This window comes from Paramisgurnus dabryanus, chromosome 14, assembly GCF_030506205.2.
Source record: "Paramisgurnus dabryanus chromosome 14, PD_genome_1.1, whole genome shotgun sequence".
Lineage (NCBI taxonomy): Eukaryota > Metazoa > Chordata > Actinopteri > Cypriniformes > Cobitidae > Paramisgurnus > Paramisgurnus dabryanus.
In genome coordinates this window covers 4,744,441-4,770,346 of record NC_133350.1, presented here as the reverse complement: position 1 = coordinate 4,770,346, position 25,906 = coordinate 4,744,441, and the positions used below count along the sequence as shown (strand labels likewise).

Below are 25,906 nucleotides of genomic sequence, written 5' to 3'. Positions count from 1 at the left end.
CTGCTTTATTTACAAAGTAATTTAGTGTAAATCTGATAAAAACACATTGTTATTCTGTCATTTTAATATTTATCTCTCATTAATCAGCTGCATTAGTGCACTGTGAGTATTATTAAAATAAAAAAAACCCTATTCAACTGTCCACACTGTCAGAAAAAAAAAGGTACCTGCACTGTAAAAAATACTTTGCTGCCGTAAAATTTTTTGTTGAATCAACTCGGATTTACAAGTCATTTCAACTTACTATTATTTATCTTGACTAGAGATGAGTTGTTATAACTACAGGTGAGTTGTTATAACTTATAAAATTAAGTTGACTTTCCTCAACTATATTTTATAAGTTGTGACAACTCATCTCTGTTGACATGACTTGTAAATCTGAGTTGATTTAACAAAAAAATTTAAGGCAGCAAAGTATTTTTTACAGTGGTCAATGACGTAAATTATTTTGTGTTCGTATGGTTCAATTAAATGTAAAAGGGTAAAATTTCAAAATAAATTAGCAAATTACTTGCATTCATTCTCTTTTTTTAAGAGCAAGTCTAAAATTTCTGGTTTTATTTCATTTTGATAGAATATTTGGGGGATAATTGCAAAAATGTCAATGTGGTGTAACCGGTATGTGTCAATTGGTGTTACTAGTATTTGTTTTTTAATGAAAATATAAATATATTCATAAAAAATGTGGGGGGGGGAAATCATCTAGTTTAGTGTAATATGATTTTTTCCATACATTTTTACATCATCTGTCAAAGATTATTTAAAAAAACAGAGCTGTTTTCAGCATATGTCAGGAAAAATATTACAAAAACTCATTAAAATTTACCTTTAGAAATAACTAATAAAATTATATTTTTAAATGATTTTATGATTACGCTTACATGTCATTAAGAAAAAAAATATTTTATATATTTATTGGCGTTTACCAGACATGGGGACTTGTGACTTGGTGACTTGGACTCGAGTCGACTTGAGTCGCTATTTTTGTGACTCGGACTTGAAAGTTAAAGACTCAGGACTTGATTTGAGACACGATGACTTGAATGACTTGAGTGTTAATCACATCATGTTTTCAGTTTGAATATAAAATATATTAACTATTTAAAAAAAATAAAGTTGACCCAGCTGGAGTGCAGGCTGAGAATGGCGTTGTCATGACTGAATCACGACACTATCATCAGTCATGCCCTCTCGTACCTTACGCACACCACGCCCACTTAGAACAGATATCAACATGTCAGCCGGAGGGGTAGCGGGGGTCATCGCTTTCGGCTTCAACAAGATGGCAAAAGACGAGCAGTGCTTTGCAAGACATGCAACATTAAAATCACGGGCAGCCAGACGACATCCTCCAATTTCATCCATCATTTGAAGGTTAGTTGGTAGTTAGCTAATGTAATAATAGCTAAAGTAGCCATTAACCCTCATCATCCCGTGTTGGGGACAAATGTGGGCAAAATAATTTTGATTTATTTTTTAAAAATACTTCCCTTGATCTGAGTGGTACGAGACTTGGCTACTGTGTCTAAGTTTGCCACCTGAACACATACACACACACAGAGAAAAATTACTGGATTCTACAATGTTAGGGCCGGTTCACATATCATGTCTTTTGCACGCTCAAGTTCGTTATTTCAAATTTAGGCACGCGAACGGAAGAGATTACAATTTTGTTTGATTCCATGATGTATTTTACTGAACATGAGTATTTCTTTATATCTTTTTATTCTATATATCTTTATTTCAATCAGATTCTGCAGGTACAATTACAATAATAAGGTGACTTGACTTGGACTTAGCCTGTGACTCGACTTGACTTGACTTGCCCAAGAAAAAAAATACCTGGGACTTACTTGAGACTTGGTCCCATCTCTGGCGTTAACACCATTTGACATTTTTAGGTCCATTCAGTCTTAACCTTTATAAAAATGGTGCCGTGTAATTTTTTATTGCATAAAATTAACATAAATACACTGTGCATTGAAATAAACCTGATGCGTACTTTTAAAACAAGTTTTTTTTTTTTTTTTTCTCATCTTGCCAAACCATTTTTGTCACTGACCCACCTTTTCTGGTAGCTTAACTGTTCACTTTTGTATCTTTTATTATACCCTAAGGACCTCTTGTGTACCTTAATGAACAGTTTTGTACCATTAAAATTTAAGGGGTACAAAACAGTTACACAATACACGATACATGAAGAAGGTACACGATAGATCCATAAGGTAATATACCCATAAAGGAACAACATTGTATTATGTTTAGTATACTTGTAAAAAACCTTACGGTACCACCCCAGTGACAGAAACTGTACAGTTTTAAACCTTTTTTCTGACAGTACTGGATTCACTTTTTTGATAAATGATGATCATTTCCAAGCACTCATAACAAAGCATCTAGAGAGATAAGCAGGTGAGCTTACATAGCACAAGCAAATTTATAGCATATTGATTAATGAAATTATTATTTCAGTGGAATTAAAATCAATTTCAAAGCATATTTATTTATTTATTTGTATGTGTGTGTGTGTTTGAAATGTAGTACCATTACTGTAGTACCATTACTGTAAAATGTTAAGTAATACTTCACATTGTTGCGGGTTCGGTGAATAAGGTACACAGTGTGCTTTTAAAAAATGAATTGTGTTTGTACGCTAGACCATACCCTACCACTCACAGGACACTTACTCATGCTAAACGGCATTTATTTAGTTTTCATCTGGCATGCTTTATTTGAACATGTGAAAAGGACATGCCAGACATGCTTAGCCCTTAGGGAACCTAAATGTCAGATTGCTTGACGTTTTCAGTGTTAAATGCTGAAAGTTGCATATAATTTTCAGGGTCAGAGGGTTTATCAGATATGCAGTATGTGCTGTTGTTCCTTAAACTCAAATGACTGAGAAGAAATAGTGAAAAGTGGTAAATCTTTGCCTCTCTTCGATGTTATTAGTCATAAGATTGTTTTGGTCACAGGACTCATGGGAGAGATGGAGAGCAAGGCGGTCCTGATGGAGACCTCTGTGGATGGAGACCAGTCCCAGGTAAACTTTCAAGATTTACTGGACATGTTCTTGTATTAAGAAATTGCATCTCTAAAACGTCTTTAAACATCTTAAAAGTGCATCTTTACAGTGCTCTTGACTACGAGATATGTGCAACAGTCAAATGTGTCCACCTTGTGCCATTTTCAATTGCAAAAGGCATAACCATCTCTTAAAAGCAAATAGCTACAAGCATTAAGCAACAGATACTTTTACAGCCATATTATTTAGTTCATGACTATCTGGGCCCTATTTTATTGATCTAAGCGTATGGTCTAAAGTGCACGCTGCACGGTCTAAAAGGCGTGTCAAAATCCACTTTTGCTAATTTAACAATGGGAAAAATGGTTTGTGCGCCTAGCACACAGTCTAAAAGGGTTGTTCCTATTCTTGTGATGAGTAATGGGTGTGTTTTGGGCATAATGAGCAATAAACCAAAGACAATCTCATCTCTCATCCCCTTTAAAAGCCAGTTGTGCACGCGCCATGCCGATTTCCTATTAAGATGGTAGAGTTTGTAAACTGAAAAACTAAGCGAGGAAGAAGACCACTAGTTTAAAAATTGTGTTGTTTTTATTTGTACTGAAATGGTTATTTTTTGTATTAAAACCTTTGGTTCCCTTTCGCTTTCTTTCAGTCATGGAAGTAAAATTAGCAGGCTTTTATTTGCTGTAAATGTATGGATACCCTACATGATCAGTGTAATCTCAAAGAATAATTGACCAATATGCAAGAAAAGGTTTGTACTCTAAAAATACTTTATTTAGAAAAAGTTTGTACAATAAAAATACGTTATTTGTAACAAACAGGAGATAAAGAATTTACAAACGTGTGGAGAGACCGAAACGTTTCGGCACTCGGACAGCGCCATGAGTGTTTTGAAAAGCATTACTTAAAAAAAGGTTCTCATCTCACCATATCCAGAGTTACAAAGTCATCATAAACAATACATTTGTGGGATAGCATAAAAAAATATTTAAAGGTCACATATTTTTAGGCTTTCTAGAGTTTTATTTTAGGTTATGATGTCCTTAAGAATATATATTTGCTGTTTAAGTACCAAAAACAATCTCTATATATTTTTTACAGCTCCTCTTTCAGGAGCTCTGCTAAAAACAGGTCATTTTGGCATATAATAGTAATATTCATGAGCCTCTCTTCTGATAGGCCTGTTATTTTATGAGTGAAATACGCAGTTGAAATAAAGTTATCCATGGAATTACACTAAGTGTTAGTTTCTGGACACTAAATGTTAGGTTAGTAAACCAATACACACAGAGACTAAGAGATTTTAACCTTAGCATTTTTAACTCAATAAACAAACAGACACCAAAAGGGCTTGTGTCTGTAACTTAAGAATACAAACAACGTCTGATTTCCAACAGATATTCTATCAAAACCGGTGGCTACCAAAGACTTTAACGTTACAAAACAACACTTTAGCATCTAGTTAGCAAACACGTTAGCGTTGCATAATTGTTTACAATATCTCATTTCAGTTTTCTCTGGCTCCATAATGTAATTTAAAAGTTAGGACTGCTGATAATTCGCATGCGATTGTCTCGTGCATCCCTTCAGTAAAGCCGGTTCATTGATTAGTAATAAATCACCATCAGCTGCTTTCAGAAGCGGCAACCGGCAGCTGGTTCTGAGAGCAGGTGATGCCGCTTTACTACTAACGACGAGATTCGCGTGACAATCGCGTGCAAGTTATCGTGCAGCCCTGCTTAATATGTGTTTACTTACTTATTTCACTTTTGACCATATGTGACCTTTAAAAATAAATGTAATATTTGCATTTGTTTATAGCAAAACATGCCATAACTTACCAGGCTACAGGTAAAGCAGCTCTAACCACCTTCTAACGTCTCATAATCGGTCCTCATTTATGTCCAAGAGAGTCAATAATAATCTTTTACATTTTAGTCCATATTTTAAAAATGTTTTGTGCTGCTGCGCATCCATGTATGTGATAAGCAAACGGGCGTTGTCATCCCGTTTATAGGGATGATAGTCTTTAACCATATTTAACAAAAACAATATTGCAACATTGACTTTAGACCAGGTTTTAGTAAGTCTATTTTAGTTGCCTCAAAATAGCAACGCGCCAACCATGAGCCTGAAGTTACACACCTTGTTTTCAGATAAGAATGCCTGTGGGCTCAAAAAAGGGCGCAAATGCATTTGCTATTTATACAACGTGGCGCTGAATTTGAAAATGATAACTGCGCGGGGCTTAAACTATCAAAAACACTTGTCACGCATTGTGCTGCATTGCGCCGGGTGTACGAAAGGACCCTCTGTGTTTATATATTAATGCTATACGCATCTCACATATAACACAAGAACGTTCCACTGCTGTTTCTTAAGCTCTCTTACAATGCATTTACATTTACCAGCTGTGGTGCTGTGAGGTCAGCAGGTAAAACATATGGGATCAATTGTTTTTTCTCATTTATATCAGTAGGCATCAGAATAAGTATTAACATTAATAAAGTATTTATAAGACTGGTCTCACCTAAAACGCTCATGTGTTGTCACGTGATATCACACGCTTATAAGAAAGCCCATCTAGAGGGGAAAATCATTGATCCCTGTATTGTTCACCACTGTCGCTGCCATATTAGACCAGGCGGGCAAAACTACCCAATAAACACATATGAGCAAATAAGGCGCTGCGTTTTTTCTGGATAAATGCACAAAAATGTTTACACTTCTCAACTGATTTCAATAGTTTATGATGTAAATGAAATACAAAACCATTCTACCAGAAACTTGGAAAATTCTTCACTGTCATGAAGAATTGTAAAAACTCAAATAGTGTGAAATAGTGCATTGGCTTATTTTTGTGAGGTAGCAATTGCTGTCAAAACATAGCAAGCAGACTGACTGTCATTGTGTCACTATTCGATTTGTGTGAACAAGCTGTGTTCTGATCTGAAGCACAACAAAAGCTAAAATCATGACATTTCCCTTTTCACCACAATCACAACATGTTTTAACATGGCTATTCTCTTAACTGTTTCTGTACATGTATACAACAGTTTTGCTAGATATTTGGGAAATATCTGGGTGCTGCTCTGAAGTTTTAATTTGACAGGATTGCTTTTGTGGTGTGGACGCTCATGTGGATAAATGTGTTTGAACAGCAACAAAAGACTCTTTGCCTATTCATCTAATGTGTGACGTAGGGGAGAGCGGGGCACAACCTAACGCTTTTTGGTTTGGCTCAATCATTTAAAAAATATTTGAGTTTGATTAATTAAATTTTTACACAAGCAACACACACATCTCTGCTACAAATGAAGTTTGTTTCTATTACTTACCATTCTTAGACAATTACACCAAATGTGACTAAAGTGCAAACGTTATAACTTACCCCATACTGTAGGTGTGGTTAGTTGTAACACTTGCTAAAAATTAAGTTTGCAGGCAAATATTTCAATACTATTTTGTCTATATACTTGAAGTGGATATTGTTTATATATCTGTCTATAATAGACAGGTATCCACACTGTATTCATTCATCCAGCCCTTTTCTAACAATAGTTCAATTATAAATGGACACAAATGTCTAAATATGTGAGAAAAAGCAGCACAATTATGACAAAACATTTTTTTTATTTGTGACCCAGTCTGTAATAATCATACTACAGTTTCAAAATCAAATTCTGAGATAATGAGCATCAAAGTCTGATTTTAGCCATTCATTTCATTATGATTTCAATCTTTGACGTGACCTTATTCAATCAATATTAAACATATCAACAAAAATAAATTTGACACAAGATTTTTGATAAGACAGGCACATTTATTTTGTTGGCAGCCAGTAATCATTTGTGTGTAGCCTATTTAAAACAACGGCAAGAATTACGCTAACATTAGTGGCTTTCATATTGTAAGTGCTGAGGGGTTAACACAGCATTACAATAAACCCCGCTGGGTCAAATATTTTCAAGCCCACCAAAAAAGTTTCTAAGACCTGCAGACATATTTCAAAATGATGCTATGTTTTAGTCAACAAGACACTGATTAATATGACATTGCATTGGATTTTGTATCTTACATACAACTTAGAAACCGAAAAAAACATTTGATGAAAACATTTACTTACATGCCACCAAAACACTCGTTTATCAATAACTCTCTGGAAAAACATTATACATTTCCAATAATTTGTGGGAGATCGTCTTTTGGCAGCATGAAAAAAATACGGGAAATACAAAACGCTGAACCTTGTGCCACAATGTAAACAGTCCGTGTTACAACTAACCCCACGCACCCCTACCGAGCACAATGTTTTTACATCGCTCCTGACTTCTAGCGCTAACCCACAGTGTTCGGCATGGTCTTCATGCTGTCATTGATAAAACTAAAGCGCTGCTTTCCACCTTCTTTATTTTTGTTTATTTCATTTATTGCTCTGAAATATCTGAAACAGCCTTTACATGTATACATGTACAAAACGCTGTGCAGCATGTTTACTAACAACAAAAGCAGCTGACTCTCACACAATGTTAGTGTGCATCTCCTTAAACCCATCATTTCTGCCACTCGTGTTATAATGACTCGTCCATAGACCATCCCCCTCAAAGTAATCAGGACAGAAGCGGTCAAAACTGGACAAAAGAGACAGATTAAAACACCAGGTGTATACAGACATGGTTCTCTCTCGTCCACTTTTGATCCGATCAACCAAAACGCATCTTAATACCAAGTGTAAGTTTACACTCATTTTCATGTTTCAGAGAGGATTTCTGTGGGTTCTTCACACGTCAGTAATCTCAAAGGCGAGTATTTATAGACGTGTTTCTCCTGCTTGCAAACCCTTGTGTCTTTGCTAATCCAAAGGTTCTGCTTCACAACCAAGCCATTTGGTCCAATCACAGACTACTAAAATGTCCCATGTTTCATTAAGAGCTCTTTTTTGAGTGGTGTGAAATGGTCCAGAGTAAATTTAGCAACTGGTAATAGCCTGAAAAGATCAGTTTGATAGCATCTGCAAATTAATGAGATGTGTGACTCAGTGGTTTATTCTCTTGGGGTATAGTAGCGCTATATGTAATGAAGTATAACCAAAATGTTGTGAAAACAAAACAGTCCATCTAGATGCTATCTTAAGCAGCACGCTAAAGTTAAACACACAAACAGCAGCCAAGTGAATTGATTTGCAGGGGGGATTTACATAAAAAACACCATGGTCTGATGGGTTTTAGATGGGTAAATCTTGGGATTATGATGTCAGGCCAGGCGCCGCGGTGGGAGGGGAAATGAATTGTCAAAGGTAATCTGGTGGCCAGGATTATGCCATAGTCAAAGTGGAGATGGCAGGAGTCACGTCTGTGCTGTCCAAATGGCCATGCTGCGTTGTGACAGTTATGGAATGGGGTTTCTCACTTTTACAGACAAGGAATTCCTTATGGAACCTGCCAACTTTTTGACTGGAATGCCTACTTATAAATTATATATAATGTAAATCAACTCTATATGGACTTAAGAGTATTTGGTACTGCAAGTACAAATGGAATTTGTATGGTGAGTGTCCAGAAATATATTTAATTTAGTCTTGTATTAAAATGTTTGGTCAGCTACTAGCTGTATATCAGTTGTTCATAATTTGGCTACCCCGGTGTTTGAATTATAGCTTGTTTTGCTTTTTACAGTCATTAATTAAAGATTTTTTGGAGTGTTTTATTAGAAGAGGAAATCAGGCCCTAGGGACAGACTGGGCTTGAGTTTGTCATGTATTTATATTTGGAATGTATCCAACTGTATCCAAACCAAATCATATGTTATGCTGCTTATTATTTTGAGCAATTAATGATTTGTTACTTTTCAATCACATTTGGCAATGTTGAGTTAGATCCCGTCATGTGCCTCCTGTCTCAGTAGACCAGTAGCTTTGCGTGCAAGTTTTATTAGCTTGCAAGTTGCACGCAAAGCTAATATCAGGGTCAAACCATAAGACTTACTGAATGATAATTTTTTTTTTGCAGTTTTGTGATTCATTTTACATTAATTTACATCTGTGAATGATTTTTCCCGGTGAAACTGTTTAATGATAATGATCTTCGTGTGCTTTCACCTTACCAACCTTTTACACTAGTTACTTATGACCTTAATTTACAACTATATTTAGATAGGCCTACAAATTACACAATGTGAAACTTCATTATATAATAGAAGTCTGCTAATGTGTATCATTTGTTCTCAGCAAGAAAGCTTTAAAAAAGGGAATAAAACTACAGCACCGTTCCAAAAATCATAGAGGCATGTCGCCTTTACCATAAGGGCACAGTAAAAATTTGTCTCTGCTAGCAAATCAGTTTGGAGTGGACAGAAAGTCTTTGAAGGAAAGAGTGAAGGCCAAGAAGGCCAAGTGTTGATGCTCATCAGGGATGGAAGACCTGATCAATGTTACCGTACAGGTGATGAGCGCTAGCAAACATTAGTACTGTAAAATTATGTGTCACTGAATACATATACTGTTTTAACTTTAAAAATTTATATTTTTTACATATTGTGAATCAATGATATGGGCTTATTGGTGCCAAAGTACCAATTAAACCAATGCCAGACTTTTGACTATACATAAAATATCTATTCATATTCTAAAATATACATTGCTAATTCATTTTAGATGAATTAGTCTCACATTTAAAAATCTCACATTTTAAAATGAGAGCAAAATCTAACTTTCTCTTATAAACCATATCAATATATACGTAAATATAAACATAAACTTCATGGGTTACACTAGTTAACACATTTTATTTTTATCCATTTGTTGGTATCAGCCTACCCCAGAACTTGTCATAGACGAATTAACCAAAACCAGCAAGATGAAGGTGAAATGGACTAAGCTGGGCCTGGTCTTTTTCTTGCTGTTGTCCCTCGTCATGACTGCTTGCTTCATCTGGCAATACCAACTACCTAAACTAGTGGCAGGTGAGTGAGATGTTGTGTTAAAGTTCAATGTGGTTCAATGGTGTATAAAGCATTCTGACTTATTAAAGGGGAGGGGACAGAGAATGAAAACCCATTTTTACCTTGTCTTTGTTGAATAATGGTAGTCTACCCGCATTCACAAACATACAAAAAGTGCTAGACAATGCTAAACATCTCAGTCTCATAGAAATTCCTCTTTTAGAAATGTCAGCCAGAAAACGGCCCAATCTAAAAAACTGATGCTTATGACATCACAGGCATCTCACTGCCCCTCCACTTTAAAATAATTGGCTACATTTTTTGAGTGGCAGCAAAGTCAGCCAATCATTAATGAGATTGCAAGTTAAGCCAGTAGAGGGAGCCAAATAGGTGCAAAATCACTTGTTTAAAATCCCCCACCCTAATAGAGCTATCTGAGAGAGGTTTTTAGGAAGCTTCTAAGGCATTACAGGCCCAAACAATTTTTTTGTCTACATGTTCCATCACAGAACAAGGATAAATACCCCGTTCAATCATTCTATGTCACCTTTAACACTGTTTAAGAGTTTCCTCATGCTAAACGTAGGCAAAGTGTCAAAAAAGCAGGTGGGCGTGTCACAGAGTATTCCTTTCTGTGCTGAATGCACTTTTCAAGGGTTTCTGCAAGTTTCTGAAAGTTTTTTTCGATTATGGGTTCAGCTGACGTTTCAGGCGTAAGCTTTACGTATTACTTATTTTTATGGGCACTTCCTCCGGAAAACCTTGCCCACCCTTCAATCAGCGGGAGACGCTAGAACTTATAAACATCACGCGACAGCTTTGTTTAATTTCAAAACTCAACAATGGCATTAATAAAGAAGTGTGTTTTTGGATGTAAGAAGAATGCCAGCCTTATGGAAACAATGGATATAGTTTGTTTATCCAGGGTAGAAGCGGAATTTTGCGTGTGTGTTTGATGAAGTGGATTTCATTGAAAAGTCCCAACCGGGTAATGAGTTGCATGCTGTAAGTAAGACTTCTGTGTTATGTTGGAAATAGTCCGTGCATATGACACGAACATGTAGTGAATCATAAGTTATCCAGTCAGTGTCGTATAACGTGTTGCATGACTCGTACTCGCTCCTCCCGCTGTAGTAACTTCTCCTCCTTCATTTTTTCGTATGTTATCAGAAAGAAACAGTAAAGCCAATCTTTCTTTTATAAATCTGATTAAAGATATAAAGGATGTATGACTCTATACTGTAGGTACTCCAGATTAACATCAGAAATGCAGAAACAGCATGTGTTATGTGAGATTTAACTAATCCTGAGACCCCTGGTATAACAAAAATAGACTTTCAACACAATAACAGTTCAAGCATTGCCATAGATGTTTTGCATGCAATATTGCTCAACTTTAATAACGTTCATTGCAACAATAAAGTAATATCACATCATTATATAATGTTTAAAAGATCATTACTAAGCTAGAACCTAAGTGCTACCTCAATGGTCAGTTTTCCACTGAGTATAAATAACTGTAACAAATACAGTTTGTATGTTCTGGTGTCAGAAGTGCATAGTGAAAGGTTGTACAGGGTGTTATTGGTCAATCCTATTAACAGCTCTCTCTCTGTGACTGTGAGTGAGGACTGACAGCTAAAGATATCCAGCTTCAGTGCCTTCTTTTAATGGTAAGCTATCAGTGGAGTTATAGTTGTGACTAATCCATTCAGGCAAAGACGTAAAGTATTTCAGTGTACTAATAAGTTGTTTGATGGTTCACTCGTAGACTAATGGTTAGAAAGTTGGGTTTGTAACCCAAAGGTTTCTGGTGACTGAGGTGACCATGATGGTGTAAATCAAAAGTTCTCAACTCTTGCCCTTGAGATCCACTTTCCTGGTGAGTTTAGTTACAGCCCTTATCAAACACACCTATGCAAGCTAACCAGGGTCTTTAGGGTTACCAGAAAATTGCAGGCAGGTGAGTTTTATTCGGGTTAGCACTAAACTCTGCAGGAAAGTGGATCTCAAAGGTCAGAAAATCTCTGGTGTAAATGCACGTTTCCCCATGAGCGCTGCAGTGATAGCTGCCCACTGCTCCGGATGTGTGTGTTCATGACTTGCAGTGCGTGTGTTCACCGGTACTCACAGGATGGTGTAAATGCAGTGGTCACATTTAAGTATGGGTTACCATACTTCAGGGTGACCATACGTGCTATTTTCCTGGGACGCGTCCTGGTCAAGAGGTTCTCACATTTCAGTTAAAGGCGTGGGGCACAATTTATGAAATACACTGTGTAGCCAATCGGCAGTAAGGGGCGTTTATACTAACCAACATTGTTGCCTGGGTTATTTGTGAGGCGGGTCTATCAAAAGAAGATCCAGATTCTATTGGATCCAGGCCAGTACGTGTTCCGGAAAAATGGCACGTGTGGTCACCCTACAATACTTGAAAGTCACTTAAATCATGGTTGTACTTACGATGGGTTGCATAAAACCAGTGTAGGCTTATAAAACTATTGAATATAATTCTTAGCACTGTAATGACTAAATTATGCACACTCTTGTGCTAATTGACATTAATTATCTTATAAAAATTGAGTCATTTTTTTTGGATTACTTGTTGGATGCGTGCTTTTTGAGCTTCACCATGTTGCCCCAATATGTGACTGAATGAAACCAAAGACAAGCTGTCTATCATATTTAGTACAACGCAAAAAGCCAATCCGCACACTAGTGGTGTCGTTTCACAAAAACCTAGGGCAAATTCCCCTGTGGCCAACAACATTTACAAGTAATTGAGCTATAAACCCACCCACATTATATCTAAATAAGGCGTACATAAAGATCCAACATACTAAAAGAATGCATGGGGTCCACAGACACACCTACAGACAACAACAACACAAAAGCAATACACACTTTGAAATTGCCTAAGCCTGTTTAAAATTTGCTTTTCAAAACGGCAATTTCTGCCAAAGTCCAACTCCAGCAACAGAAGTGTTAAGGTTGTTTATCAAGCTGATAATATAACACACTTCACAAAACTATCTGCCATACTGACAGGCAGTCCAAACCCACAGCCACACATTGTCATGACAACAGCCAACAAACATAGTTAAAGTGGTTTGATAGCACAGTTAAGAGACTATGAACGTAAAATATTGACTAAAATATTAAACTTTAGGATGGATTATTAACTAAAACTGACAGTAAGAAATATTAAATGTGAAATATGTCTTACCTTTTGTCACAGTGCAGTGTGTCATTCCTTAAGTGTAGCATTGAGGTTGAAGCAGTGACAAGTCCGTTGAAATAAAAAAAAACGACACGTGTTGTCCTCATAAAAATATTATTGTCATTTATCCACAGAAAAAAATCTAAAATAGTATTACTTTTCCAATAATGTGTACATCTGGGTGGTTGAGATTGTCATGTTATTGGTAAATGAAGAAACGTATTTTAATTGCCAAAACGCCAGTAAAAAAAACTACAATACCCACAAACCTGTGGTAGTAACCAATCAGTGAAGTCGCTGTTATCACGTGACTTTAAAGTACCGCGCTCGCGGTACCAATCGGCTTTCGTTTCGCGAAAACATAACTACTACGTACAGTACAGTAACAAATGTCAATAGACTTTCTGGTGTTATGGAAGTCGCCAATGATAATTTCTTCTTTAAATATTTCTATGGTAGCAGAGGAGAGAAGGGACTTCATTTCTGTAGTTCATACAGACAGCGTTTAAGCCATGCCTGTAATGAACAGGATAAATTAAAGCCAAAGGTCACTCTGCATATGTTTATAGTTCAGTGAATTGAAGAGTTATAAAGGGTTGTTATTCTAAATTCTATTAAGACATCTTTAAGTATTGTGCTCTTAACTCATTTCACTCTCTGCATGTGTGTTTGTGTTCAATGTTCAGATGGAAATATTGATGAAAGTAACAAATCAGAAAGGATGTGCCCTCGCTTTCCAGAGCCCAATCTTCTGGAACACCCAATTCCTACTTTAAAAGAGGCACTTGAGAAGGTAAGCATAAGAAGATTGAACATTTAAAGTTAACTTGAAGTTTATCCTCTTATTGCAAATCTTGATCCACAAAATTTATTTGTCATGAATTTTAAATGGTGCAAAGTGCACCTGTTAAAGTGCACCCCATTTTCACTCGATATTTAGACTACAAAACATGATAAGAACATCATTACCTGGCCACCAAATAGATTAAGCATATTAAGCTGGCATAAGAAAAGGTAGTTATTTAATATTAAAACTTTTAAATATATTTTGAACTTTGAATAGCTTTTAATTTAATCACTTGATGTGTTTAGATCAGTGGTCTCCAACATAGTGCCCGTGGGCACCAGGTTGCCCGCATAGAGTCTGTGAGTTGCCTGCCAAAGCACATTCTATTATCAGCATCAATTTTAATATTTATTAATTATATATGTTTCATATTAGCTTGGCTTCTTTTTTGTTTGTTAACATTTTAAACAATGCTAAAAAAAATCAACAAGTAAAATAAAAAAGTTCTGAGTAGACAAAAAAGGAGCCCGGCAGCCCGCCTAATTATTTTATCCATTGTGGCTCACAAAAAGGTTGGAGATCGCTGGTTTAGATGTTTTGTATAATTTTTACCTGTGTGAATTACAATAATATTATATTATTCTCTTAGGTTGACGCACTGTTGCGCAACAGTATTAACCCTGTCAGTCTGCCTTCGTTGTCAGCCATTGTTACTTATAATGACACAGTTCTATGGACTGGAAATTTCGGCAAGAGAAATGGGAGTGATCCAAGCTCTGCACCTCCAAATGAGTACACCATCTACAGGTAGGCCAACCCATCTATGCACCAATATTGTTACTTACCTGCTCTTTTCTAATGAAATGCATAGTTAGCAAATACATGATACTGTATACCAAAAAGAAACCTGCATATTTATATTCACAAAAGTAGTTCTTTTACACAACCCAGCTTTACCATTTTCGTAAGCTAGCGTGCTTTCCATTAAAGTATTTTCTGAAGATTTAATACTTTTTAAAAGACAACATCAAAAGAGTTTAAAGGCTTGTGCTATTGTAATAATGTTTGGAAATTTTGTATAATTGGTCTGTTTACTGAAGTGGTTGACAAGAGATATAATAAATCCATCTCTGCTTTAGGACACAGTTCTCCCAAATCACAGTGAAAGTACATTATCCTAATTGCTTATTAAGTGTCTGTGTGTTATTTCAAGCATGTCATTAATATGCATTCATATAGTTGCAGTAATTTAACTGTCATTGCCTTAGAGATCCTTGCTCATCATCTTTTCATTGAAAAACACAGAGCTCCACATTTATCTATTAAATCTGTTCAAATCCAATTCTTATTGGAGATGTCATTTCAAGCGCTGCTGCTCTTTATGTTGTTTGAAAATGGATTTTTAGATTGAACAAAAGTAGTCTATTTTATTTTAAGGCCTCAAATTAGTTTAAAAATGCAATATAATTGATGAGAAGATTCTTTGTGCAGTCATACGGTTAAAATTATAGGAAAATCCACTGATTTTCAAACAGCACCATTTACTATTTAGTGTTGTATACTTAAATCGGTTTTATTGAACAGAATTATTAAGTGATCCATTCATATTGTGTCTCAAATTTTGTAATGTATTTGAGCTATAATGTATTCACCAAGATTTGAGGTCCCTCTTGAATTTTAATGAATATTTTAGAAGTAAAAGCATTCAACAGACATCCAGATGTCACTTTTTTATTATATTGTCAACTTGTTTGTACAAATATTTTGAATAGCATTACATTTCTAAACAAATTTTAGAGCACATTTAACCAAACTTTATCACTGGTACAGCATACAAATTATTCTTGCTTTTGATTTATTACTCTTAGTTTATTGTAATATCAGTCTGATCTTACATGTGGCAACTTTACTTTAATAGTATACAGATTCTACATTGTGAAAAGTTGGATCAATTTAAAACATTATTTTAATTGGTAACACTTAAAAAATTAAAGTTTTATTCAACCTAAAATTACACCTAAAAGTAAAGTGTTTCAATTTTTTTAAGTTGATCCTACTTTTCAATTTTTACAGTGTAGCACACTTTGTTTTTCTTGTTGCACATAAGGAATTTAAACTGGAAGGTAAAATTGTGATTCTTGCTGTATGTTTAAACTATGTTATTTCAAATATCTTTTAATTACCTGTAAAACTGAATTAAATTAAAAATTAGAATAAGAAAACCTGTTGAATTCTTCACAAACTGTATTCAGTACGATATTCTTCATTAAACACAGCACACCATGTGTTATGTCATAATGTCAATGACAACCAATATCACAGATCTTTAAAAAAGTCACTAAAATTTGTATTTAAAGCTGGTTATTTCTAAAAAGAGAGTTTTATTGAATCCTTAGCATTGACCTCAAATGTGTCCTTCTAAACATTTTAAGATATTTATATTCGCTTCTGGTTTATAAAAACATCCCAGGGACTCTAGTGGTGTGTTTAGCTGTGGATACTGAAGGTCTGGAGTGTTGACAGTTGTGGGTGTCTGGAATACAGATGATGATTTTTTTGGTCATCGATGTATTTTCTTTCTTTTAGAGAAGTAACCTTATTGAGTCTATTAATGGTAGTGAGCTGTTTCTCTGCTCTTCCTATAAACACTACAGTAGGCTATAGCTGTATTTCTAATCTAATACACAATGAATGTTAATTTAGTTTCACCTATCCTGTCTTTCATTTACTGTTATTACATTGCTGTTATATCTGCCTCTTATCAGCCAAAATTGGCATAAAAAAAACCTTATTGTCGACCACTATTCATTGTCCACAAGAATCTGAATATTAACTGCCATTCAAGGCTGTCAATCAAAGCTTTTAAGTGAGTTTATTTAAATTTTTATTATTTTAGTTGTTTTAAATTTTCCTAAATACACATTTGAATGAAGTACACTCTTCAAAATGCTAGGTTATTTGTAACCCAGCGTTGGGTCAAAAAGGGACAAGCTCTTTGTAACCCAACAGCTGGGCTTGTCTTTTTTGATCCAACTCTGGATTAAAAATAACACAGCATTTTTAGAGTGTAAATGTTATTTTCGAGGGATTTAGATGTATAAGTATGTATAAGAAAATAGCATTTACTTAATTTAAATGTGCTTCTGTAGGATTGCTAGTCTATCCAAGCTCTTTCCTACCCTGATGCTTTATCGACTGTGGGAGGATGGTAAGGTGGGCTCCCTGGATGACCCTCTTGAAAAGTATGTGGATGGCTTCAGCATTAAAAACCCCTTGGGCAAAAGCAGAGACTCACAGCTGAAATATGTCACCGATGGTCTAATCTTCCTGGACAGTGGCGAGGTTCAAATTCGATCGTCCTCTGTAACTCTAAGAAGAATGGCTAGCCAGCTCTCTGGTAGGTTTTCATCCTCCACATTTTTCATATTTTTCGTGATTTTTGGTTCCAAACCTCTTGTGTCAAGAGAGCAATGCTGTGGTTGTGCATAACCACTAAGTGTTAAAATAATAGTAGTTTTTATCCACAGCATGTGCAATAGTCAGAACGGGAGGCCAAAATGAGTGTTTCTTTGAACTCTAGAGTAAGTCTGATGTTTGGCCTCAATTACTGGCAAACTAAAGCTCAAAATTAGAAAATAACATAGCAATTTATAGCATTTTAATGTGCCTTCATCCGCCCCGGAGTCTGTTGCTATCTGGGCGATTTCTTTGAATACTGTTCTCACTGACAGATTATGACAGCCATTTAAAGACCATTTATATCGATTCAAAACAAAAATGATATATTGTTACTCGGGCGGTAAATGTAACGAAGCCAATACGGAAGTGATTTAAACTGCAATTCATCAACTGGCCACTTGAGACTGGCTCCAAAAGGGAGTCAATTCCCATAGACCTCCATGTTAAAATGGCCAACAGTAGAAAATAATATGTTAACAGCCTGGAACAAAAAGTGTTTTTGGTCTATATAGCTAATTTTGCCCTTCATGACAACTGTGAGGGGGGTAAATTTTTTTGTAACTTGTCCGTTTAAATTATATTAAGCCTTAAAGTTCTGCATAATTAACGGCATGGCCACTTGGGTGATGGTTGAAGCGCCACTGTTGTCACTGGAGTTGACCTAGGCGGCGTGGTTTCAGCAACCAGTCACCTTAGCTTCACCCACGTCCCACCTCCTTTACCCATTTTCGGATATCAGCAAGTGATGCGCGGTGACACGCGGCCATGTTGGCGATGGCAGGCACTGCCTACTTTAAGCTTCAAAAACGATCTTCAGAAACCTATGGGTGAAGTCACGGACACAACGTCCATATTTTTTCATTTATACTTGCGCCCCGCCGTCCGTGCTGACGTGCAAATACACGCGCAGACCGCTGGTAGGCAGTATCCACACGTGTAACCACAGTAGCAGCCCGACCGTCCAAGAAGAAGAAGCTTGGCAAGTTAACCCACAAAAAAGAAGAAACAGCAACTTGTTGTGTATGATTTGAGAAGATCAGCAATGATGGAAGTAAATAATCAATGACTTTTGTTGCAGGTTGATTTAAATCACTCCTCAACTTAGCTCATCTTTGTTTTCACCGTCGCAAACGGAAATACCTATGATGCCCGACAGGAGGGGTTCTGGTTGACCAATCACAGCGCTTGCGGTCCTTGTAGATCTGACGCGCTGTTAAAATTTTTTTTAGGTGCACGTCAGGCTACGCACAGGCTCCGGATAACCTTCAGCGTAGAGCTTACGCATGACTATAAATCGACTTAAGCCGTAGCTACGCCGTAGGTTATCCGTAGCCTGTGCGTAGCCTGAAGTGCACCTCGCAAAACAGCGCGTCAGATCTACGTGGACCGCAAGCGCTGTGATTGGTCCACCAGAACCCCTCCCATTGGGTAAAAAAACTCTGTCATAGGTATTTCCGTTGCGACGTTGAAAACAAAGATGAGCCAAGTTGAGGAGTGATTTAACTCAAACTGCAAAAAAGTTGCTGTTTATTTACTTCCATCATTGCTGGTCTTCTTAAATAATACACAAGAAGTGCTGTTTCTTCTTCTTTTGTGGGTTAGCTTGCCAAGCTGCTTCTTCTTTGACGGTCGCGCTGCTACTGTGGTTACAGGCGTGTATACTGCCTACCAGTGGTCTGCATGTGTTTTTGCCCATCAACGCGGACGACGACGCAAAAGTATAAATGAAAACCGACACGGAACCTCTGCCGTCGCGGCTACGTCGTAGGACCTACGCACAACTATAACGCGCCCTTTACTCAAAATCTGTGCTTAACTGTGATGTTTACAGTACACTGAAATGTGTTGACATATTATAAAGGTCACTGATTTACATGCAGGTCTACCCCGAAGACTTCGTGCAACTAACTTGTTATGGAAAGGAAAGACCCAAGCTGCAGTTAGTCTCCTGCAAGATGATGTGCTTGTCGCTGATCCAGGCACCAAGTATGTTGTATGGTTTAGCTGAAGTATGTACCAATATCTGTTCTTGGCAGGTACTAAATAAACATCAACTTCAGTTGTTTTGGAGGATGTTAGTGACCATGACAATATCAATCTGTTTCTCCTAATAACAACCCTTTAGGATAGTAACACTGCAATATTCTCTTTCAGATGTCACTACAGCAATCTGGGCTTCTCTTTGCTGGCCCACGTACTGGCTGAAAAAGTAGTTGGTATAAATTATCAGCGATGGATCGGTGAAAACATTCTGGGCAGGCTGGGCATGGAAGACACTGGTTTCGACATCAACCCTGGCATTCAGAGTCAAATGGCCGTAGGTGTCTACGCCAGTGGCCAGATAGCACCTCTTTATGACCTGGGTTGGTACCGTCCATCGGGCCAAATGTATTCCACGGCTGCTGACATGGCTAAATTAGCCATGGTGTTGTCAGGAGCTTATCACCGTAAGCTGTTGGAGCCCGACACCCTTAAAATAATGCTAACTCCTCTGTTTCGCTGCGATAAAGATTACTTTGCCAATCGCACTGGAACACCATGGGAGGTGAACGAACAGCTGGGATACGAGGTGCTGCGCAAAGATGGAGATCTGGACGGCTACTCCGCGACGTTCTCCTTGGTCCCTCGGCTCAAGCTGGGCTTGGTGGTGCTAATGGCGGGCACGAGGCCACAGAACCAGGACGTGGTGTCGAAGGCCTACTCTTATATAATACCTGCCATGGAGAAGGCCTTTAGGGAGGCCAGGCGTGTTCTGAATCCTCCCCCCAACTCGGCACCCTACGTGGGCTACTACACTTACGGCAACATCACTTTTTATGAGATTAAAGCAGGGCCAGATGGTGTCTTGATCATGCAGCAGTTTGGACCTCAAATAGAGGATCTCATTCCCGAGCGTTATCGAACCATAAAATTGAATTACCTTTTGGACCGGGTTTTCAGAGTTGTGTTTGAGAAAGAATACCCTTGCGTATTGCGTGTCAACACAGCATCGGTGTCTCTTGAAGCCCAAGATGGGCAGCTTTTTAATTTCTATGTCTTTGATAAGAATGGGCTTTCTCCAGGATTTGATGCTCCAGGGCTTAACACGTACAATGTGGTTCGAATAGGCCAGAGACCCACGTTTTCTAAGTGAAGTGGAATGGATTAAAGAAAGGCTTTAGAAAAACTGTGATTTCAGAATATGGGGCTACAGTATATACTGGATTTTGGCTGAATTTGTTATTTGGGAAAGAAATCTAGTTACTTGTTTTGCACATATTTTTAAGTCCTTGTTTATAAAAATGGCCCTACTATATGTTTTCATTTCCTACAACTCGTCAGTGTAGATAAAAAATTATTTGCACCAACACTTCTAGCATAATAATGGGCTTTGTTTTACTTTAACAATCGTTTATGTGCTGTAGAAGCCCTTACTAAATCACGGTCACCTGTTTTATTTTGTCTGCCATTGCGACTGGGTAGTCCACGGTTTAAATGTTATTTATTCAACATAAGCCTTGTAGATCCTGTGCTCCTGTTATATGCCATGATGTTAAATGAGTGCCCTAAAATATATTTTATTTTAAATCAGCAATATAAATAAAACCATGAGTTGCCATTAATAAAGAATTATATAAAATAGAATAAACCTATGATAGTTTGCTTTAATGGTTTGTTATATCGCTACATGTAAATTATTTATATTTCAAATATGACCACCTTTTTGTGTCTCTCTCTCTCGCTTTGTTTCTCTCTATCTCTCTCTCTCACTCACTCTCTCACACACTAAAGATCTCATAACGCCTCAAGACGGCTTTCCATTCACATCTCTCTCATCTTCGTCACAGTGGGGTAAAATCAGTAGATTGAACTGTCAACAAAAAGAGTTGCCAAAATGGAAAACTAGTCAACAACAAACACAAAGGCGATGGCTGAAGAGAAACTTAAATTATTTGTTTCATTTATTAAAGACCACATTTCTGTAAGTTACATAACATTTATGCATTTGGCAGAAGCTTTTATTCTAATAGACTAGCAGCGCATTAAAGCTATACATTTCTTGTATGTATAGGGAAGAGCGGAGCACAACCCAACGCTTTTTGGCTTGGCTCTATCATTCAAAAAATATTTAAGTTAGATTAATATTTTTACACAATCAACACACACATCTCTGCTACAAATGAACACTTAAAGTTTTTTGTGGGACCTACCGTTATCTTACAATTACATCGAACATGACAGGAGTACAAATGTTACAACTTACCACATAGGGGGGGTTAACAGAGGGTTTGTTGTAACACCTAATAATTGCTGTGGATATTGTTTATATATCTGTCTATAATACATAGATATCCAAACAACTATCCATCTATGATCCTTCATCTAACCATCCTTGTATTATGCATCAATGCATAGGCAGATTTTTTTGAAAATGATGCACAATACGACAAAAAAATATAATTGTGAGTTATTTCCCCTGATATTGTATTAACAGTTAACATTTTAATTAATAGTTTTTACCAGTCTTGGGGAAAGTTACTTTTAAAAGTAATGCATTGCGATATTAAGGTACTCCCAAAAAAGTAACTAATTGCGTTACTTAGTTACTTTTCATGGAAAGTAATACTTGCGTTACTTTTTAGTTACTTTTGCGTTACTTTTTCTTGGCTAAGGCTTGATCTCTTTTAGGCCTTGCAGGTGTTTTTTATGACTGAAAAGTTCTGCATTCAGAAATTGCATATTTCATCACAAAAATGTCGAGCTCTTGCCTGACATCTCAGTTTCTGACTCAAACTGATCCCACACTGGCCTGTACGCATGGAGTGCATAATGTGACTACTGTACGTTTAGTTTAATTCAGTACATATTTTTTTTAATCGATTTAATTAATCTAAAAAAGTAACTTGCATTACTTTTTTTTAAAAGTAACTCAAATATTAATGTGTACATTTAAAAAGTAATGCGTTACTTTACTCGTTACTTCAGAAAAGTAATATTATTACGTAATGCACGTTACTTGTAATGCGTTACCCCAACACTGGTATTTACATTGTTTTCATTTTATTATCATTGTATACCCGAGGCTTAATTGTAACACTGTGTTACAACTAACCTCGCAGTGTAAAACATTTTTCAGCTATCAGTTACTAGGAGTTGCTGACATGTTTCAAAATGCTGTTATGTTTTAGGTAACAAGACATTGATTAAAATAATAAAAGGTTGGATTTGGTGACTTTCACACCCAACTCAGAAATCGAAATAAACATAAGATGAAGAAATGTACTTCTATGCCTCCAAAACACTCTTTGTTCAATATCTTAACCAAAACGCATCAAACTTTTCACAGATTCACAGGAGATCTTCTGACAGTAAGAGAATAAGATCAAAAGCACAGATTGCTCGGCCGTGTATAAATATGTAAAATAGCCGTGTTACAATTAACCCCGCATTAGTTTGTGCCCCGCTCATTCCCTGGAAACTGAACCCATGACTTTGCCGTTGCTAGCGCCATGCTGGTTGTGACATAAAGGAGAAGTTACAATACACAAGTACAAGGTATAGTCTAATTCTTATGACATTCAGATCTAATAAAACATTTTTGGTACAATGTTAAAAATAAAAAGCATACAGGCATTTATCGTTCATTGAGATATATCTGTAAGGATTAATTTTCTGTCCAGCTCTTAATGCTTTTGTTGTGTATTTTCTGATTGAATCCATTATAGCATAAAGTGCTTCTTTCTTTCATCTCTAGTGGGAAATGGAGGCAGAAGTAAAGGCTTATGTGACTAATTGTTCATGTCCCTGTGGCACAAGTGAACAACTTGTCGTTCATTTAAAACAGTTAATCCATAATATGCACTATAGAAGATCTAATATTTCCATTTGTAGATGTGCAGGACACCTGCTTCTATTCACATGATGGGTAAACAGATAGATAGATATTTAAAAAAGAAGTCTGCCCATACATATCTATGTGACCTCCATAAATAGATCATTTAAATGCACATACCTGAATGAAAAGCTATGCATAACGAAACAGAGTTACAGCATTACACAATAATAACATGATCTGAATGATACAGACCTTATTTGCATTTGATGATATCTCATTTCAACTTTAATCAGATGCAATGTTGTCATTTATGAAAACCTCACCTCCCATAGACTTTCAACATGTTCTTGGGAAATGTAATAGCCTACTTATAGCTTCATTTATTTTGGTGTGGTTGTAAAGAATTGGCTAATATTTACAACAGGTGATTGTAGCCTTTGGTCTAAGAGATACATTTTAAGCTCTGAATTGCACCCACACACCGCACCCCACCTCACCTACTACGTCTACAAATTAAACGACATACTTGAGATCTTACAAGCACGATTACATTCTTAACAATGACAATGTATTACTATGTAGTAGTAATAGTGCTGTTTAACCATTTAGTCAATATGGACAGCCCTTCATTTGCATTCAACATATTGAACATTTTGATAGAAATTTGGGTAACACTTTATTTTACGACCCGCAAAGTACCGCGTAATTAAACCGAATTTACAGCGTACCTAGCGTAGTAACAACAGAGTACCTCTACAGTACGTACTTGTAGTTATAAGGGAATAATATTTTAAGTTTGGGGTAATAAGGGGGTAAGAATATATGGAAAATTATTCTCTAAGTATTTCATAACTACAGGGTACATATTGTAATATTACGTGGTATGTATGACTTACGTCTATGGGTAATATGGTCTATGTGTAATATGTTTTTTTTTTTCATATTTGCTACTTACCTGATGAAGTGTTTTGTATAGCCTACAGTTGATGTCTACAAGCCACGTCGGCAAATAAAATATAACACACAATAAAAATAATAGCAACTTGTACCTCTTTGATCTGTATATGTATACAGGAGTTACCAGGTAACTCTTATATTTGCGGGCTGTAAATTGAAGTGGGGCTTATTCCCCGATTGTTCGGTGTATGTACCAGGTAACTCACATATTTGCGGGCTGTAAACTAAAGTGGGGCTTATTCCCCGATTGTTCTGTGTATGTACCAGGTAACTCTCATATTTGCGGGCTGTAAACTAAAGTGGGGCTTATTCCCCGATTGTTCTGTGTATGTACCAGGTAACTCACATATTTGCGGGCTGTAAACTAAAGTGGGGCTTATTCCCCGATTGTTCTGTGTATGTACCAGGTAACTCTCATATTTGCGGGCTGTAAACTAAAGTGGTGCTTTGTTCACCTCTTGTTATAGGGTAAATACCATAAACATACAGAATATTGTTATTTTTATTTTAAAACAACTTATTTCAAAACATCTTTAAAACACTATAATTAAGCCAACACTTAATGTTTATTATCACATAACTTTTATTTAAAATAAAAAGTCATGACAATTTTTCATTGTTTTTGCGGCTTGGCTTCCTCTGTTGGTGTTCTTGTCCACTCGGATGATGAGTTGATGTCGTCTCACAAATGCTGTTCTGCATTACATATAAAAAACATAAATGAAAGCCTTCAGTAAATGTTTCTTCACTGTGCCTTGACAGAAACAGAGTTTTCTAAGCCAGTTACGTTTATAAATTTTAGGCTTACTTATGTGCTAGCTAACCGGCTACCGTTAGCTAGCAACTTTCTTGAAAAACATTGTTTGAAATGCGTGAGTCATGTATTAACAAAACCAGTCACCTTATCCAGCATGCGGAACCTGCTAACATCACTCGCAGCAGTACTCCACAGTGTAGAACGTTTTTAAAACCTCTTAAAGAAATTTCACCTCAGGATCGCGTTCCAGCAAACCTCCTGCAGACGGCCGCGCGCTCTACACCTGCGCACTAACCTACGCATGTAGTCGTCTTTTGCTTTAGCGGGAGCTGATATCTGCTGTTGTTTCATTCTGGTTTGCCATTTCATAAATTATATTTGGCTAAAATACTTGTGTTTACAGTAAATAAATTGCAAAGCACCACTCAAATATGTCCGCAAATGTAGGAGTTTCCTGGTAAATAGGGAATAAGTTGCTATTTGTATTGTACTTACCTTAAAAAAAAGATAACCACATTAAATCAGCTGGACTTTTGTTATTAAAAGCAAGTAATAGCCTATAGGCTACTAAAATAAAAGTGATATGCTGTTATATTTATTTGCCGATGTGGCTCGTAGACATTGACTGTATACAACATTCAGTAGTCAATAAGAAAAATTCACAATAAAAAAAATAAAACATAATTTCCCCATAGACTTGACTAAGTCATACACCACGTAATATTACAATAGGTACCTGTTGTTATAAAATACTTAGAGTATAAATAATTTATAATTCTTCATATTCTTACCCCCTTATTACCCCAAACTTAAAATATTATTCCCTTATACCTACAGGTTACCCACCCTGTTGTTACAAATAGGTACGCTGTAAATTCGGTTTAATTACGCGGTACTTTGCGGGTCGTAAAATAAAGTGTTACCGAAATTTGTGACCCAGT

At 36.5% G+C, this 25,906-nt stretch overlaps 1 protein-coding gene across 2 annotated transcripts; it reads left to right on the top strand.

Moving 5' to 3' along the window:
• The first annotated feature begins 2,980 nt into the window (after positions 1 to 2,980).
• On the top strand, positions 2,981 to 20,897 carry lactbl1b (lactamase, beta-like 1b). Of its 2 annotated transcripts, none has more exons than XM_065242099.2 (7): positions 2,981 to 3,044; positions 9,827 to 9,991; positions 13,877 to 13,983; positions 14,627 to 14,784; positions 17,127 to 17,374; positions 19,317 to 19,422; positions 19,591 to 20,897. In XM_065242099.2, the coding sequence occupies exons 1-7, from the start codon at positions 2,981 to 2,983 to the stop codon at positions 20,567 to 20,569; spliced, it is 1,827 nt and encodes a 608-aa protein (XP_065098171.1). In that variant the 3' UTR covers positions 20,570 to 20,897. The 2 variants fall into 2 exon arrangements, with proteins under 2 accessions (XP_065098171.1, XP_065098169.1); XM_065242097.2 differs by lacking the exon at positions 2,981 to 3,044 and adding an exon at positions 9,317 to 9,471 and having other exon boundaries at positions 9,841 to 9,991.
• Positions 20,898 to 25,906: the final 5,009 nt, after the last annotated feature.

Excerpts from the sequence above, each read along its gene's own strand:
- lactbl1b (XM_065242099.2), top strand. The coding sequence starts at position 2,981 with ATGGGAGAGATGGAGAGCAAGGCGGTCCTGATGGAGACCTCTGTGGAT. Across the intron at positions 13,984-14,626 it reads TAAAAGAGGCACTTGAGAAG|GTTGACGCACTGTTGCGCAA; the intron begins GTAAGCATAAGA and ends TTATTCTCTTAG. Across the intron at positions 17,375-19,316 it reads AATGGCTAGCCAGCTCTCTG|GTCTACCCCGAAGACTTCGT; the intron begins GTAGGTTTTCAT and ends ATTTACATGCAG.